The sequence below is a fragment of the Euleptes europaea genome, chromosome 13 (genome assembly GCF_029931775.1).
Source record: "Euleptes europaea isolate rEulEur1 chromosome 13, rEulEur1.hap1, whole genome shotgun sequence".
NCBI lineage: Eukaryota > Metazoa > Chordata > Lepidosauria > Squamata > Sphaerodactylidae > Euleptes > Euleptes europaea.
The window spans coordinates 61187477-61205059 of NC_079324.1; the positions used below are offsets into that span (position 1 = coordinate 61187477).

Sequence of the window (17583 nt, forward strand, 5' to 3'; positions counted from 1 at the left end):
GAAACGAACCCAATTCACCAGATTAGAGTCTGCTGCTCATGTGGAGGAGTGGGGAATCAAACCTGGTTCTCCAGATTAGAGTCTGCCGCTCTTAACCACTACACCTAGGGCTGTACAGAGATGCTTGACAACATGTGGGCATCGGCTGGTAATGTGTCAAAGGATAGAGGAATTGCTGGATATGATTTCTGAAGGCTAGAACCTCCTTTGCCCTTTTCACCACTCTGATCCTTCCTCCGACTGATGCAATACATCTGCAAACTAGGGGAAGCCAAGTAAATTGGCTTAACTTGTAGATGGGTCGTCTAACTGGCTTTTTGGGTGATCACACTTGGGTTGTCCTGGAGAATTGATTGCAAAGGTACGTAGCCCTGGATTCATACTGACCTGGGCTGTGTACCATTTATTACTTTGTCTTTGCACCTTTTCTGTCTTGTGCCACATGCAGGGCCTGGAAAATTGTTGGGTTTAAGCCCATGGTTGTGCTTAGTTGGGTCTGGTCTTGGGGAGGACTGCCAAGAAGAGAATAAGGATCGGGGGCCCTGTGTTCAGCAATAATATTTGGAATCTTTTCCCTTCCGATAGCCTCGTTCAGGCCTTGTTGCTTGATAACTTTAGTGCGATGTTACTTCCTGGACGTCTGTACTACAGCTAACTACTGCAGAGCCAAAAGGATCTGCCATTTTGTGAGTAAGTTTAAAAAACCAGATCCCAGCAAGAACTAGGGTTGGTGTTTTTCTTTATGCTGCTTTGGTTGGGGAACCTTGGTGGTTAAAAAAAACACCTATTAGGAACTGGCTTTCGGAGTTTTTTTTTTAAACATCCATGTCCCCCTAGTCCTTTGGGTGCATCAGACAATTTTCTTAGCTGTAGAACTGAGGCTGTGTTTTGGAAAAATTCTCATAGTATGGCGGAGCAGCCTTATGGGGTGGGACTGGGACTCGGTGCTGGTAAGAGCCCCTCTTTTGCATGCACAAGATCCCAGGTTCTATTCCTGGCCTCTCTGTTTTAAGGTTCTTGGGTAGGATGTGTCGGGAAAGATCTTCCTCTGACGGAGCCGGTGCCACCTGCAGCAGACAATACCAGGGGCAATTAAAGGTGGCTTCATACGTTCCTCACAGCTGTGATATGTTCAGACATAGGAAACTGCCTTATACTAAATCAGACTCATCAAGCTCAGTCTTGTCTACTGAGGATGGCAGTGGCTGTCCAAGATCTCAGGCCGAGGTCTTTCATATCACCTACTGCTTGGTGCTTTAACTGCAGATGCCTGGGATTGAATCAAACTGGCTTACAGTGGTTGGCCACTGTGTGAACAGACTGCTGGACTGGGTGGACCTTGGTCTGATCCAGCATGGCTTTTCTTATGTTCTTAAAACCTGGGACCTTCTGCATTCCAAGCAGTTGCTCTGCCACTGAGCCACGGCCCCTCCCCAAAATCCAGCTTCAGAGTGGAAGAAACCCTATAGAACCACGGGTGGTGCAGAGAGGCCCACGGGCTGTCTTCGGTGGCCAGATGTCAGGGCTTTGTGCTCTTGGTATGCCGTGCTTGTTGTTGAGACAGACATGTTAGTGAGTTTGCCCTATTGGTTTACCCCGACTTTATTGCCGGCATTACTGCTGGATGTTGCTCCCCCCGCCCCCGTCAGGTCTGACTTGTTTGCACTTTGAAGCAATAGTTTGGTATTAAATTATTGCTGGAGTAATATACTGCTGTTATGTCCGGGATACTTGAACCAAACGGTGTAGGTGGCAGAGAATAATTATATCTTCCGGGTCATCACTTCCAATAGTAGCAAGAGCCATCTTCTGTTGGGGTCTGAAAAGGTTGATGCTTGGCTTCTCTTCTCTCCCCCCTTCCCCACACCATGCTCAAAAGCAGGAATGGAATGTCTTTTTTTTTACATACAAATGATTAGATTTGTGTTCCTCTTTAATACAGATCCACCAATCATCTCCCACCCAAGTTTCTGAAAGACCCTACCATCAGGCGTTGCTAACATTTAATTTTTTTCCGAGAAACAGCAACAAAACAGTGTAAGAGAACACCATTCCGATGCAGATTAAATTGAAAGGGGGAGGGGAAGCTAACTAACAACAGAGATCATAGCATATTCTTTTGGAAAGCCTTCGAAATTAAGTTCTTGCCCTGGTTTTAAACACTGATTAAAAAATTTTTGTACTTTTTAAAATACTTTTTTGGTTTTATTGTTTATATTTGTATTTTATTTGTGAGCCTGCCTCGAACCCCTTTTTGAAAGTGGAAAGGCAGCATAGAAATTGCCTAAATATGAATAGCCAATAACATACAAATAGTGTAACTTTTGAAAAGATCCCCTTGAGCCTCTGCACTCTTAAAGTTTGAAAACCTTGTCTGTAGGAAAATAACCCTTGGGTGAAAAAAACTAGTCCTTCCTGCCAAAGAAACCATTATTTAATATACTCTTTTTATAGCTCTTAAACTGTGTGGATGTATGTATATCATGAATAAATTAGATGAGACCCAGTTGGGGCTGAGTTCAAATCCTGGTGCAACCAGCTGTAGCTCTTGTTTCAGACTAGATCCCTTTTGTGCTTGCTCAGAAGTTATACTGAGAATTGGAAAGAAAATTACGCTTGGGACATTAGTAGAGTGCCAACCCAGCACATTTGAAGACTTGTGTGAAAATATTTATTCATAAAAGTTTAAAATGTGTGAGGGGTTTTTTTGGGTGGGGGTGTCACTTAATAATAGTTGACAAAACCCCATTTGCTTTGTTTCAGAGCTTATCTGCTTTAGTATTAACACGGTTTTGCATTAAGAGTTCTTTTTGTGGAAATCATTTTTGGAGGCTGAAAGATTCTGGGATGTAATTGAGTTGGAGGGTGTTTCAGAGTTTGTGTGTGTGTATTGTAACAAGGAATTCTGCTTTGGGGGACATACTGGTGTGTCCCCACCCCCAGAATGGAAATAGAGTATTTCCATCCTTAAACTACTGGGCATTTGTTAGAATCCTCAAAATTCCTGCAAGTATTTTGGAAGTCTATAATACCAAGCATCTGTATAGCCCTTCCAGTATTCAAAGTGCTTCATATACATGACTTTGATCAATTCCTTACAACAGTCCTATAAGGTAGGCCAGTATTATCCCCGTATTGCAAATTGGGGCTGAGGCAGAGAGAGGCTTCCTTAACACTGCCTAGTGAGTTCATGGCAGAGATGAGAATTTAACTGAGAATCTTGTAGATCGCAGTTCATTCTCTTCCCCACTATCTTGGCGGCTCTTGGCCTCGTGATAACATACACATTTTCCCGTAAGTCCCCAGCTTCCATTGTTGCATGCACACCTTTGAAAATGTAGTCACTGAATTTTTTTTAAATGTTGCTGTAAGAGATGTAAAAGAGGCTTAAATGACATACGTTGTTGCCTCTCTGGCATCCAGGGCTGACAGAATACTTGAAATAGTTCAACTTTTTTTTTTTTTTGCATTTTTGGGACAGCTGTTTTTCAAATAAGAATATTGTAGAATAAAAGGTGAACAATTTGCAAAGTGTTCAGCATCTGCTCTGTGGAGGGATGCAGAAGCAAGAGCATTGTCTGGGAAGACCCGAGTTTGCTGCAAACACATGAGTCTGCACAACAGGAGTGACGCTGATTGTTTCTAGAAAGCCATCCGTGTCCCCTTTGCAGGGTAGCGTAAGCAATTAAATAAAAAGGCAGGACTGGACTCGAGGGTGCAGTATACATTTCAGGGTGGTTGGGAAGAGGGAGGGGAAACAGACGCACACACAAGAGCGGTCTTTTTATTAACTTTTTTTAAAAATTCATATTGGGATGTGAATCTGCTGCCTTTTTTTAATACTTCCAGAAGCAATGCTTTTGCCAGACAAGATATACGTCTGAATAATCCAGGCACGTTAAAAGGTAAATCAGGTTCCACTTTTTATGATGGAGTTATTTTAATGATGACTTGTTTAGAAATGTGACTATTAGCCTATTATAAATGCGACTATTAGCCACATAGGTAACCTGGGGGGGGGGTGAATCGTTTATATGTACTGATTTTGACACAGCCAAAGAAGAATTTTATCCCTGGATTTTTTGCAAGTGCAGTGGGATCTTGTCAGTATCACCTCCCCCCCCCAAAAAATAATAATTTATTTCTGCTGTATCTCGGGAAGGATGAACTGTAGAAAACTGTGGTTAATAAACAGACGTAGTTCTTTATGCATGCTATCAGGTTTGGGTTTGGGTTTTTTAATCACACTTCTCTGAATAATTTGTACCTTCTCTTGTTTGACAATAATTGCTAAGATGACTAAAATGAAACTAGAAAATTAAAATTATTTTTCCAGTTTACTCAGTCTGCAGTTTTGTCTGTCTCTTTCGGCCAAAGACGGCATCTGTTTCTCTCTCCTGTCCCACTACTTGTTAGTTAGTTATTTTTGCAGATCGACAATGAAGGAAAACTGGATATGGGTGCTTCTGGGTCGCATCCGTTTAAAAGGTGGCTCTCTGCCTCAAGGAGCTTACAGCCGCAACTTCTTAAAAGAGACCATCTAGCCCACTGATTCCCAACCGGGGGTCCGCGAAACAAAGTTATAAACCCATAATAAATTAATATTTTCAATTAAAAGTTCTCTATTATAAAAATATATTCAAATATTATTCTAAGTTTAATGTTTAAATAACAGTTATGATTAAAGTTTATTTTCAAATTCTCTGAATTTTTATTTTGAACCTTGGGGTTTCTGCACCGAACAAAAAAGTCCTAGTGGTCCCTGGTCAAAAAAAGGTTGGGAACCACTGATCTAGCCTCTTTTCAGCAGAGGCTAGATGGCCATCTGTCAGCAATGCTGATTCTATGATGTTAGGCAGATCATGAGAGGGAGGGCATCTTGGCCATCTTCTGGGCATGGAGTAGGGGGTCACTGGGGGTGTGTGGGGGAGGTAGTTGTGAACTTCCTGCATTGTGCAGGAGGTTGGAATAGATGACCCTGGTGCTCCCTTCCAACTCTGATTCTATGACAAGTGAAAAGCAAAGGTGACTGAGTTAAGTGCAGCTTATTAATGTAGTTACTTCATCTTTCTCCCCCTTTCTTCCCAATGGGGATCTAAATTGGCTTACAACATTCTTCCCTTCTCCATTTCACCCTCACTACAACCCTACAAGGTAGGTAGGTTATATGTGACTGGCCCAAGGTCTTCCAAATCCTAGTCCAACACTCTGACCACTACACAATGCTGGCTCTTCCTATGGAATGCTTTAAAAAACAGCGGCTTAGATGGAAATTGAATTAAATTGAATGTGGCAAGCTGTTAGTCACCAGATCTGCAGTACGACACACAGCCCTTTTGTGTTCTGAGATGGGAGGAAGTGGTTAGAAATGGAAACGCTCGCCTTCAAAGAGCATTCAAAGAGGAAACGTTTGCTCGCAGGAGACTTGACGGCGGGCCTAAGGCAAGGAAAGCTCACAAGAGGTGTGTCAATTACAATGGCTTTTTCATTGGCCAAACAGATAGGTGCTGCCGTTCCAGTGTAGTCCCTGGGGTGTAGCCCTCTGCATGTGATCAGAGGCACTCCTTAATATTACTTCAGGGGTTCCTGGCTGCACCTTGGCATTCCAAAAGAGGCTTGAGTGGGTGACTCCTTACAATTTCCTTCCCTTCCCCTCCCCACAACAGACACCCTGTGTGGAGAGACTTTGCCCATGTAACACAGGGGAGCTGGAAACCATTGAGCATGTGTTTTTTAGATGTCCCCTCCACAAGTCAGCCCGCTTCAATATTATTGACCCTTTAGGGAAATGGGCTCTGGTGATGAGGGTGAATGGACCAAAAGGTTTCCCCAATCACCACCCAGGTCGCAAAATATTGTGCAGTAGCAATGAAGCTTCATCGCCTTAATGTACATTCCTTAATCTGTGGAAATGTAATATTGGGTGATTCCTAATTTTGTTGGTCTTGGTTGTAAAAATCTACTCTGTATGGTCAGTTTGTTTTACCTGTTTTATCTGGCATACTAGCCGCAAAGAAAATGTATTATTTATTTATTTATTTATCCAGACACCCTGTGAGGTAGGTGGGGCCAAGAGAGTTCAGAGAGAACTGTGACTAGCCCAAGGCCACCCAGCTGGCTTCACGTGTAGGAGTGGGGAAGCCAACCCGGTTCTCCAGATCAGAGTCCACAGCTCCAAACCACCGCTGTTAACCACTACACCATGCTGGCTCTAAAGCTCATCATAAAGCTCATCTTAACTGTCAAGCCCCTTCAGAGAAGGGCAGGCCCAGGCCCTGGGACATCTTGAGACCCTCGGACGGCTGCTGCAGGTCAGGTTGCACAAGGCCACGCTGGACATCTGGCATAAGACAGCTTTGCGTGTCCGTATTGCCATGTGTGCAAATTCTTTGCAAGCTCCTTCTCATAGTACCAAAGGAAGCCAATGTCAGAACTCGGGGAAGTTGGCGGTGGCCCCCCCTGAACACGCGTGCTTCTTTTGCCGTAAAGTTCTGCCCAGGCCCATATCTTGCACAAGGAACACTGACTGGGGAAGGGTTGAGATGTGTTTGCAAACCAGGTTCTCGGCTTGATCGCCAACTCTTGTGCGCCCCAAAGGCACCGAATGAGCAAGCCAAGAGATGTCAGTCAGGTCAGGGGGGGCCTGTGCGCCACTCCTTCCTGTCTACCATCTCTGGCTGCTCAGCCACTGAGCCGGAAGCTGAAGCTGGAGGGTGAGAGATTCAAAACTGATAAAAGGAAGTCTTTCTTAACACAACGCATAGTTAAATTGTGGAACTCCCTGCCCCAGGATGTGGGGATGGCTGCCAACTTCGGAGGCTTTAAGAGGGGAGTGGACACGTTCATGGAGGAGAGGGCTATCCATGGCTACTAGTCAAGATGGGATACCAGTCATGATGCATACCTATTCTCTCCAGGATCAGAGGAACATGCCTATTATATTAGGTGCTGTGGAACACAGGCAGGATAATGCTGCTGCAGTCGTCTTGTTTGTGGGCTTCCTAGAAGCACCTGGTTGGCCGCTGTGTGAACAGACTGCTGGATTTGATGGGCCTGGGTCTGATCCAGCAGGGCTTTTCTTATGTTCTTAAGCTCTTGAGAAAAGAAAAGGAGGGACTAGCGGAGGCACCAGATATGTACTTGCAGAGGGTATCGGTCAGGGCGGCCTCTCTGTCCAGGGCCAGAGTTCGTGATATGGACTTTGTGCAAAAGAAAACACCGTTGTGCAGCATGGGGGGATTGTCGCTGTCTTCTTTCTTTCAGAGGCCGGGCCTTTCATTCCTCAGTACTGGTGAAACTTACAACGGCTTCTTCCAACACACCCTCTGGGTCCGCCAGTTCGATCTGGAATAAAAACACACGCACAAAACGTGTTACGTTGAGTGGGGTGGGCAGCTTGGCATCCTGTAGGTGTGCCCAGCTTTTATTTGACATGGATCAGTGTCATTATCTTTACTTAAACGCAAGTCCAGTTTGTCATAGAATGCTAAACTCATGTTCTACATCTCTGGCTGTTACATTTTTAAGATCCTCAGTAGACAATCCATAAAATTTTGTGGCAATGTTTTAAGTGCTTAAAATCTGACAAACGGGGCTTTAGCCCACAAGAGCTTCTGCGGGACTAAAATCTCACAAGTCTTTAAGGTGTCACTAGACTCCTCTTTCTTTGTTATCACAGTAGTCCTTACCACAGTTTTGCAAGGCAGGCCAGTATCAATACCTCCCTTGAATCATGCTTGTACAAGAGTCCTTTCAGCTGTGTGCTTGATTATGCACACCCAATCCACTGTACATGAACACAGTCCAAACACCATTGCGTGAACACATGAAGCTGCCATGAAGAGCCAGCATGGTGTACTGGTTAAGAGCAGTGGTTTGGAGAACCGGGTTTGATTCCCCACTTCTCCACATGAGCGGCGGCAGAGGCTTATCTGGTGAACTGGATTTGTTTCCCCACTCTGCACACAAAGCCAGCTGGGTGACCGTGGGCTACTCACAGTTCTCTGAACTCTCTCAGCCCCACCTACCTCACAGGGTGTCTGCTGTGGGAAGGGGAAGGTGATTGTAAGCTGGCTTGATTCTCCCTTAAGTGGTAGAGAAAGTCGGCATATAAAAACCAACTCTTCTTATACTGAGTCAGACCCTGGGGCTATCATGGTCAGTCTTGTCTACTCTGACTGGCAGACGCTCTCCAAAGTCTTGACTTCACGTACTACTGGATTCTTTTAACTGGAGATGTTGGGGATTTAACCTGGGAACTTCTGCATGCCAGGCAGATACTCTATCATTAAGCCATGGCCCCCTCCCAGTCAGTCTCCAGCGCTCTTTCCCCTCCTCAAGGAAGCTGGGCATCTTGAATATGCCACTGTTGGGGGAAGAACAACTATGAAACCCCTTATCACGAGATAACAAACTGGAGAAAACAAGACCTGAATGCCAATGATGTAACAAGTCCATGTAAGGCAAACATTTTGAAGTATAGTACTCCCGTGATTCTTGATTGTTCCTCAGTACAGAGCTCTTTTATTTTTGTTGTTCCATAGCAACCAATTACAATTTATTTATTATTTGTACCATGCCCCGGGCTGGGGTTGATTGCAAACTTATCAAAAAATATGCAAACATCAAGGCATCGCACCCTCTAAAAAAGGGAAAGGGAGCAGGGATGTCAGCAAGTCCAGCCCTGGAGGAGGCTGCAATCAGCCAGCGTTCCCAGCCAAGGCAGCAGTAACAGCGTACAAGGAAGCAAAATGATATGCAAATCCTGGAATCTTGTGGCACACGCAAGGGCAGGAAAATTGTCAAGATCTCAGCATGGAGGACGTTTATCTCAGCATGAATGTGGGCTAGATCCATGGATCTGTTTTGCTAACTGTACTTTGCCCTGGTGCAAGGAGCCTCCCCCGTGGCAAGAGCAGGGGCGGGCTCCTTGCAGTAAGGGGAAAGTGCCCCCATCAGTGGAACGGTTCTGCAGGATCCAACCTTATGATCATTGGCTGGAGAGCCCACTCGATCTAATTGACAGGCAATCCAGATGCAAACCTGATAGAGAATCTGCACCTTCATAGGAGAAGCAAATGAGCAGCAGAGGCAGGGCTTTTTTGATGGTGGTGCCTCAGCAAGGGAATGTCCCCCTGGCATCCTTTAGCCTGGCTCCTTCTCTTTTGCATTTAGGAGAAGAGGTTTAGACATCCCCAGGCCTTTTGTGGCAATCAAGTGCTGTTTTGTTCCATCTTGTGCCCTGATAACTCTTGTTGTACCTAACGGGGAGTGTCACCTTCCTCCGGCTCTGCATCCAAGCCACCATTCACACATAGCAGCAGCGGTGGGGTGGGGAGTTTCATCCTCTTATCCTCAAAGGGGGAGGAAGGCCCCTTGTTCTTGCATACCAACTTGGCAGGAGCAAGGGTCAGTTGAAAAGTCTGCGACCCAAACAGCTGCACATCTCTACTCGGGTATGCTCAGATTAAGGGAAGTGTAACGTGACCCACAGAATTCCCTCAAATTCTCAAGGCCAATTGGCAGGATCCCCCTCCCCAATCAAAGGGCCCCTGTCTGACTCACACATTACCTTTGGAATCGGATACTGAGTTGGTGCGGGCGCTTCATCGCGGCCAAAGTCAATCATGGTCCCACACTTGGGCATATCATCCACCCAGAACCCTTCAAAGAGCTGCCCTGAATCCAAATAGAAGAACTTTCCTGGCCCATTTTTCTTCCCATTCTTCCAGGAACCTTCGTACCGGTTTTCATTTTCTGCAACGGAATGCGGGGATATTGTCAGAGAAGCTGCTTTGGTAATGCGGCACACCCGAAACCTGCTGGCCCTCTCAAACCCCGAATCATCTCCGTGTTCACTCAGGTTATTACACCAGACCTGTGATCCTGAGCACACCTACTTGGGAGTCAGTCCCATTGAAACCAATGGGTTGAATACTACAGATCTGTTCTGCGCCATTTATTTTAATGATTAAGCTACAATGTGGGAATTGATTTTAATAAGATGTTTTTAATTGATACATGTATATCTGTGATTTTATTGTTGTTTCCTGCCCTGAGCCTGGTCAGGGAGGGTGGGCTAGAAATATAATAAAATTTTAAAAATTGTTCACTTTCCCCCCTGGCATGAGGACCCCTTCCTGACTCTCAGGCCATTTATGCTTGGTAATTAGCAGCGCGTTCCAGGCTGAATTGCCCCACATATTTTTTTGAGTTTTTCACAGTGAACCATCGTTCAGGAAGTGAGTGTGAAGCCGGCACATGCCTGCTTCACATTTCTTAAGAGCCCCTTTGACGCAACCTTTTGTGTTTGCTCCATCCCCACAGCGAAGAATCCCCTCAAGGAAACATGCAAAATCACAGCTGTGTATTAGCTACGAAACCGGCAATTGCTAATGACTATGCAAACAAGGAGAAGGCGAGTGGGATGGTGGTGGAATTTCTCCTCTTGCATCAGGACCGTGAATAGTCATTTTAAAGGTTATATTTTTTTAAAAGAGCCTTGAGTGAGCTTCAAAACTGACCCTGCATAAATGGCCTCAGGGAAAGGTTCACTGTGCTGGGGGGAAATGGTAGTATTAGAAGAAGGCATCCCACCAAAAAGAATCTACTTCTGAATAAGCATACTAAGGAATAAGATGGAGGCACGGGGACAGGAGTTTGGTGAGTAAGGATGGAAATAAGCCAGACACAGATGTTGCAAAGCTACACTCTCTCTTGGCATTGCCTTTAAATTCCTGATTGCCACAATTTTATAATACGTTTGTTAGCTATATGTTGCTTTCAATTTCGCTTTGTATTTTAAAACATCTTCTTTAATTAACATGAAATTTCCCTGTTTAGCAAAATCATGACTCAGGAGCGAAGTGTGAATTTTGTTTTCCTGTCCTGGTATAAACGGTTAAAACGCTTGTTAACGATTGCCAGGAAGACAGGCTGACTGTAGTAAACTTGCGGGTCTGTAGAAGTCATCGTAACTTCACTGGCAAAATTGAGCCTAAAAGGAAATCCACTGAGTTCATCATCAGTTAGGAACTGTATTGGAAGACTGACCAAGGCTGGGTCAAGGCATTTTGTTCTTGCCAGGAAGATACATCCGTCACCTCCTAGGTGGAACTGTAGATAGGGTTGCCAGGCCCCTCTTCGCCACCGGCGGGAGGTTTTTTGGGGCAGAGGCTGAGGAGGGCGGGGTTTGGAGAGAGGCAGGACTTCGATGCCATAGAGTCCAATTGCCAAAGCAGCCATTTTCTCCAGGTAAACTGATCTCTATTGTCTAGAGATCAGTTGTAATAGCGGGAGATCGCCAGCTAGTACTTGGAGGTTGGCAACCCTAACTGTAGAGGAGGTTTTTGGCGAATCTCACCCAATCCTGGGTTTGATATTTTGGACAGGATGATGCAGAAGCAGGCTTGGCCACTCTCCCTCTTCCTTACCCTTTCCCAGGGAATCAGGATGCGGTCTGCGTGTGCCTTCTGCAACCTTTGCAACCTTTTCTGCAGCAGAAGGAGCTCAGCCAGCTCCTCGGGAGTCCCAGGTTTAGAGTTACCCTCCCTGGGCGTGCAGCCAGCACGGGCTACTTGACCTTGCACAGAATCTCACTGTGTCAACCCACCCACCCCCCAACGGAAAAATTACTTTTGCTCCTGTTCCTCCCCCCTCCCCAGTTTAAAAATATTGAGTTTAGAGCACATTTCCAACAGCAGAGCAGACTATAGTATTTAAAACCTGGCCAGTGTGGGGACTGTCCCCGGAAGAGAGCTCAGGGCCCGTTCAAGGGACTCAGTCGCCCCGAGCAAAGTTCAGCCCTCCTGGGCTCACACCACCTGCTAGGTGCAAGCCGGCTTTGACCTGGCTCGGGCTGGCAGCTGTACAGGCTCTGGAAATGATGCTAGTCCAGTCCTCCAAAGCTACTATTTCCTTTCAAGGAACTGATCTTTGCAGTCTGGAGATCAGTTGCCATTCCAGGAGATCTCCCAGGCCCCACCGGAAGGTTAACAACCCTAATTGGCATCTTGGTGGGGAGGGAAAAAACTGAAACACAGATCAGCCAAGAGCATTGCGCAGGAGGTAGGAGCAGTCTATCTGAGCCATAAAGGCTTAGAATTTCAGCACTCGTGGCAGGGTTCGGAATCCAGCTTTGAGAATGGGGACTCCTAGTTCGAGTGATGCTCTGAGGCCCAGAGAACAGGAACCAAAGTTCCCTCGCAAGTGTTGCTGAGGTGGCCCCAACAGGCACTTACTCAGGCGGAAGAGGCCCTGGCCACCCGGCTTGTCTTCTGACCACTGGCCTTCGTAGATGGACCCGTCCTGGTAGTACATCCTTCCCCATCCGTCTCTTTTCCCTGCATTCCACTCTCCTTCATAATATTCATTGTCCCTATAAAACTTAATTCCATAGCCCTGAAATTACAGAGGAAGGGGAGAAATATCTGTTTATTTAATTTATATAGAAGAAGTAGAGGACTTGGTTTTTATATGCTGACTTTCTCTACCACTTAAGGAAGAATCAAACCGGCTTACAATCACCTTCCCCTCCCCACAACAGACACCTTGTGAGGTAGGTGGGACTGAGAGAGTGTGACTGGCCCAAGGTCACCCAGCTGGCTTAATGTGTAGGAGTGGGGAAACAAATCCAGTTCTCCAGATTAGACTGTATTGGAAGCTCATTGCCGTTCATGTGGAGGAGTGGGAATCGAACCCGGTTCTCCAGATTAGAGTCTGCCGCTTATGTAGAGGATTGGGGAATCAAACCCAGTTCTCCAGGTTAGAGTCCACCACTCCTAACCACTGCTCTTAACCACTTAGGAAAGAATCAAACCAGCTTACAATCACTTTCCCTTCTCCTCCTCACAACAGACACCTGGTGAGGTAGGTGGGGCTGAAAGAGTGTGTCTGGCCCAAGGTCACCCAGCTGGCTTCGTGTGTAGGGGTAAGGAAACAAATCCAGTTCACCAGATTAGCCTCCGCCGCTCATGTGGAGGAGTGGGGAATCGAACCCGGTTCTCCAGATCAGAGTCCACAGCTCCAAACCACTGCACTTAACCACTACACCACGCTGGCTCTCTATACTTGGTTTATATGTTTATACTTGGTTTACATGTTGCCTTTCTCTTCAATGGGGACACAAAGAGGTAAGTGTCAGGGGTGTCAAACTCAATTGTTACAAGGGCCGAATATGACATAAATGTCACTTGGTTGGGCTGTACCATGCCTCGCCAGCCCAGATCGAGAGTGAGGGTGGGGGTGGCTGGCTTGTGGGCCGGATAAGAGTTCTCAAGGGGCCAGATCCGGCCCACGGGCCTTATGTTTGACACCCCGGGTCTATGTTGTTCTCCATTTTATCCTCACAACAATCCTGTAAGGCAGGTGAGCTTGTGTGGTGCAGGGGTTAGAATAACAAAGGAGGATCTGGGAGACCCAGGTTCGAATCCCCACTCTGTCATAGAAGCTCGCTGGGTGAACCCTGAGCCAGTCCCACACTCTCAGTATCACCTACCTCACAGGGTTGTTGTAAGGATAAAACAGAGGAGAGAAGAACGATGTAAGCTGCTTTGGGTCCCCAGAGGGGAGAAATGCAGCATATAAGCACTAAGTAAATAAACAGGTTATACTAAGGGTGTGTGAGATTGGTCCAGCAAACACTCTGGCAGAGGAGAGATTCAAACCTAGGCCCCCCCAGATAGTAGGATGGCACTCTAGCCACTACACCACACCATTTCACCATGTAATGTAATGTTTCCTCTGTTAATGAGGCTGCTGTCTTAAGCGCGCTTACTTGGGAGTAAGTCCTATTGTGCCCTGACCTGAATGGCCCTAGTTAACTCAGTCTTGTCAGATCTCAGAAGCTAAGCAGGGTCAGCCCTGGTTAGGACTTGGATAGCAGACCACCAAGGAAGTCCAGGATTGTTACACAGTGGCAGGCAATGGCATACCACATATGTACAGTATATCTCTTGACAATCCTATGGGGTCACCATAAGTCGGCTGTGACTTGACAGCACTTTACACACACATAAGTCCTATGCTGGCACTTTGCACACATACACACATGAGGGCAGGGGCCATGGCTCAGTGGCAGAGCCTCTGCTTGGCATGCAGAAAGTCTCAGGTTCAATCCCCGGCATCTCCAGTTAAAGGGACTAGGCAAGCAGGTCATGTGAAAGACCTCTGCCTGAGACCCTGGAGAGCTGCTGCCGGTCTGAGTAGACAATACTGACTTTGATGGACCAAGGATCTGATTCAGTATAAGGCAGCTTCATGTGTTCAACTCAGTGGGACCTACTGTGAAATATATATGTGGGATCAATCTGCAAGGAAAATGAAGCCCGGTTTGATATTGGGCTATTGTAGCAAATGAGTTTCTAGCAGGAGAATGGCCAAGAGGGACTCCAGGTTAGAGCTCTATCAGACATGGCCCCTTACTACTTCTCTGTTATCGTAGTAAACACCTGAAGGAGTATGTTTCCATCAAAAATGGAAGCAGAACGTGCCTTACCCACATCTTGTCATTTTTCCACCAGCCTGCATACACTTTCTTATATTCTTTAGTGACGGGGTCAGGAAGGCTGTATGTCCCATAGCCATCCCTTCTCCCAAATTTCCAGTCCCCGCTGTAGATCGCCCCTGTGCGTTTCCACGTTTGGGTGCCTTTGCCTGGAAGTGGACCAAAATGCGGGAACTGCAATTAGAGTTGCAGGAATCAAGGAAATACAACAGGCCTTAAAATGAAAAACACAGACGCTCTGGGGTCCTGGCAAGAAGGTGACAGAAGTTCCAGCCGGCTAGGAGGAAATCACGGGTTTCCCATTAATTTCTTTTGAAACCCTCCCAGGAAATCTGGCTGCTCCACCTAGTATGGAAGGCTGGGTAGAAGCTCGAGAGGCAGAAAGGGAGAAAAGCTGGAAATTTGGGCAGGACCAAGGGACGTGGGAGTAAAGGAAAGGGTGTTGCAGAGCAAGCGGAGTTGAAGTATAAGACAGAGCACGCCCAAGTGTAACGGGAAACTTCATAAGAACATATGAAAAGCCCTGCTAGATCAGACCAAGGCCCATCAAGTCCAGCAGACTGCTTACACAGTGGCCAACCAGGTGCCTCTAGGAAGCCCACAAACAACTGCAGCAGCATTGCCTGCCTGTGTTCCACAGCACCTAATATGATAGGCATGCTCATCTGATCCTGGAGAGAATAGGGATGCATCATGACTTCCAACCGTAAGAGCCATTTAAGAAGTGAATACATTGACAATCTGAGTTATCATGAGCCAAATGAGTTCATGGGGGATGTGTGTAAAGTGCCAGCAAGTCGCAGCCGATTTATGGTGAACCCAACAAGTGAGAAGCAGAGGTGATTTGCCATGGCCTTCCTCTGCAGAGTCTTCCTTGGAGGTCTCCCTTCCAAGTACTGACCCTGCTTAGCTTCCGAGATCTGACGAGATCAGGCTATATCACACTGCCTTCCCTCCCTCATGGGGGATAGGGCCTAACAATAGCGTTTAGTCATGATTGCTCAGTGGAACCTCCATGTTCAGAGGCAATGTACTTTTGAAGATCAGGTGCAGGGTACATACAGTAGGCATGGGCCTTCAGACTGTGCTTATGGGCATCTTGGAGGCTGGTGGAAATACGACACACTGGGCTTCTCTCTGTGTCTAGGGTTGCCATCCTCCAGGTAGGGGCTGGAATTAAAACTGATTTCCAGACGACAAAGATCAATTCCTCTGGAGAGAATGGCTGCTTTGGAGGGTGGGCTTTATGGCATTATACCCCACTGAGGTTCCTTCCCGCCCCATACCCCACCCTCCTCAGGCTGCTCCCCCAAATCTCCAGGAATTTTCCAACCCTAAAAGGGCAACCCAATCAGTGTCTCTCTGTCTCCGTCTGTCTGCTCTAAAGAACTTTGGGCTTTATAGCGCCAGTCGGGGCAGGCTGACATTCTCATGTTTGAGTTTTGTATCCAACGCCTAGTCTGGAAAGAAGAGTTCTGTGTAATTCTGGAAGGAGGAGGAGCGTCTGTCGAAAGAGGTCTGGAGGGCGCAGCGGTGGTTATAGGGGCACATTTTAAGAGACTCTGGGAAAGGGTGATTGCCTTCTGGACGGGTTCTCAAACCCATAAGGCGGTTCCTGTCAAACTGGAAACACCAGCCGCTGTAAAAGATCTAGGACTAGATTCTGCTTGGGGAAAGCACCACCTTCAGCCAAACAGCTTCAAAGGACCCATCCCATCAGCCCACTGAGAGCCAGCATGGCGTAATACTAGAACACGGGGTCATCTGCTAAAGCTGGAGGGTGAGAGATTCAAAACAGATAAAAGGAAGTATTTTTTCACACAACACATAGTTAAATTGTGGAACTCCCTGCCCCAGGATGTGGTGATGGCTGCCAGCTTGGAGGGCTTTAAGAGGGGAGTGGACATATTCATGGAGGAGAGGGGTATTCATGGCTATTAGTTAGAATGGATACTAGTCATGCTGCATACCTATTCTCTCTAGTATCAGAGGAGCATGCCTATTATTTTGGGTGGGGTGGAACACAGGCAGGATGGAGCTGCTGCACTAGTCTTGTTTGTGGCTTCCTAGAGGCACCTGGTTGGCCACTGTGTGAACAGACTGCTGGACTTGATAGGCCTTGGTCTGATCCAGCAGGGCTTTCTTATGGTTAAGAGCGGTGGTTTGGAGCGGTGGACTCTGATCTGGAGAACCGGGTTTGATTCCCCACTCCTCCACATGAGTGGCGGAGGCTAATGTGGTGATTTGTTTCCCCATTCCTACACACAAAGCCAGCTGGGTGACCTTGGGCTAGTCACAATCTCTCAGCCCCACCTACCTCACAGGGTGTCTGTTGTGGGGAGGGGAAGGGAAGGTGATTGTAAGCTGGTTTGCATCTCCCTTAAGTGGTAGAGAAAGTCGGCATATAAAAACCAACTCTTCTTAACATTTTATATAATTAAAAAAGAAGAAGAGTTCTGTGTAACTCAAGAAAGTTGCTTCCAGTATGTCAGGTGTCAACTGGTCCAAGAAACTTCCCATTCTTGCTCGGCATGGTTCTTACCGTGTTTCAGATTGTCCAGCCATTCCCCGGCGTAGCGGTCCCCATTCACAGCGTAAACCGTGTGCCTTAATCCACATTTCTGGGCTTTCCTGTCCCATTCGTACCAAAGAGGGTCAACTGTCCTGGGGTACTTGGCAATAGGCATGCTGGGGTTATCTGTGGGGAGGAAAGAGAGGCAGTTCAGATAGGGTTGCCAGGTCCCTCTTCGCCATCTTACCTGATCAGGGTCCCCAAGGCAGCGAATATAAAAGCATTAAAACGTCTGAACAATTAAAAACAACATTTAAAAACAAACTAATTCAATGAAAACACCAGACTCAGAAAGGGGGGCCAGTAACCATTATAATTCAAAACATGTTCAAAAGAAATCAGCATTTTTTTTTAAAGTCCAAAGCAGTGTAAGGCATCATAAAGGTGAATATAAATCACACGTTGATGATACTGTACTAATTAGGAATCATGGACACATGAAGCTGACATGAATCAGACCTTTTGGTCCATCAAGGTCAGTATTGTCTACTCAGACTGGCAGCAGCTC

General features: G+C 46.6%; 1 protein-coding gene across 1 annotated transcript; it reads right to left on the bottom strand.

Moving 5' to 3' along the window:
- Window positions 1–7275: 7275 nt before the first annotated feature.
- On the bottom strand, window positions 7276–17190 carry MORN3 (MORN repeat containing 3). The gene is made up of 5 exons (XM_056859093.1): window positions 17046–17190; window positions 14495–14652; window positions 12240–12399; window positions 9572–9756; window positions 7276–7344 (listed from the first exon to the last, which is right to left on the bottom strand). Exons 1-5 carry the CDS (start codon window positions 17188–17190, stop codon window positions 7276–7278), a joined length of 717 nt encoding a protein of 238 aa, XP_056715071.1.
- Window positions 17191–17583: the final 393 nt, after the last annotated feature.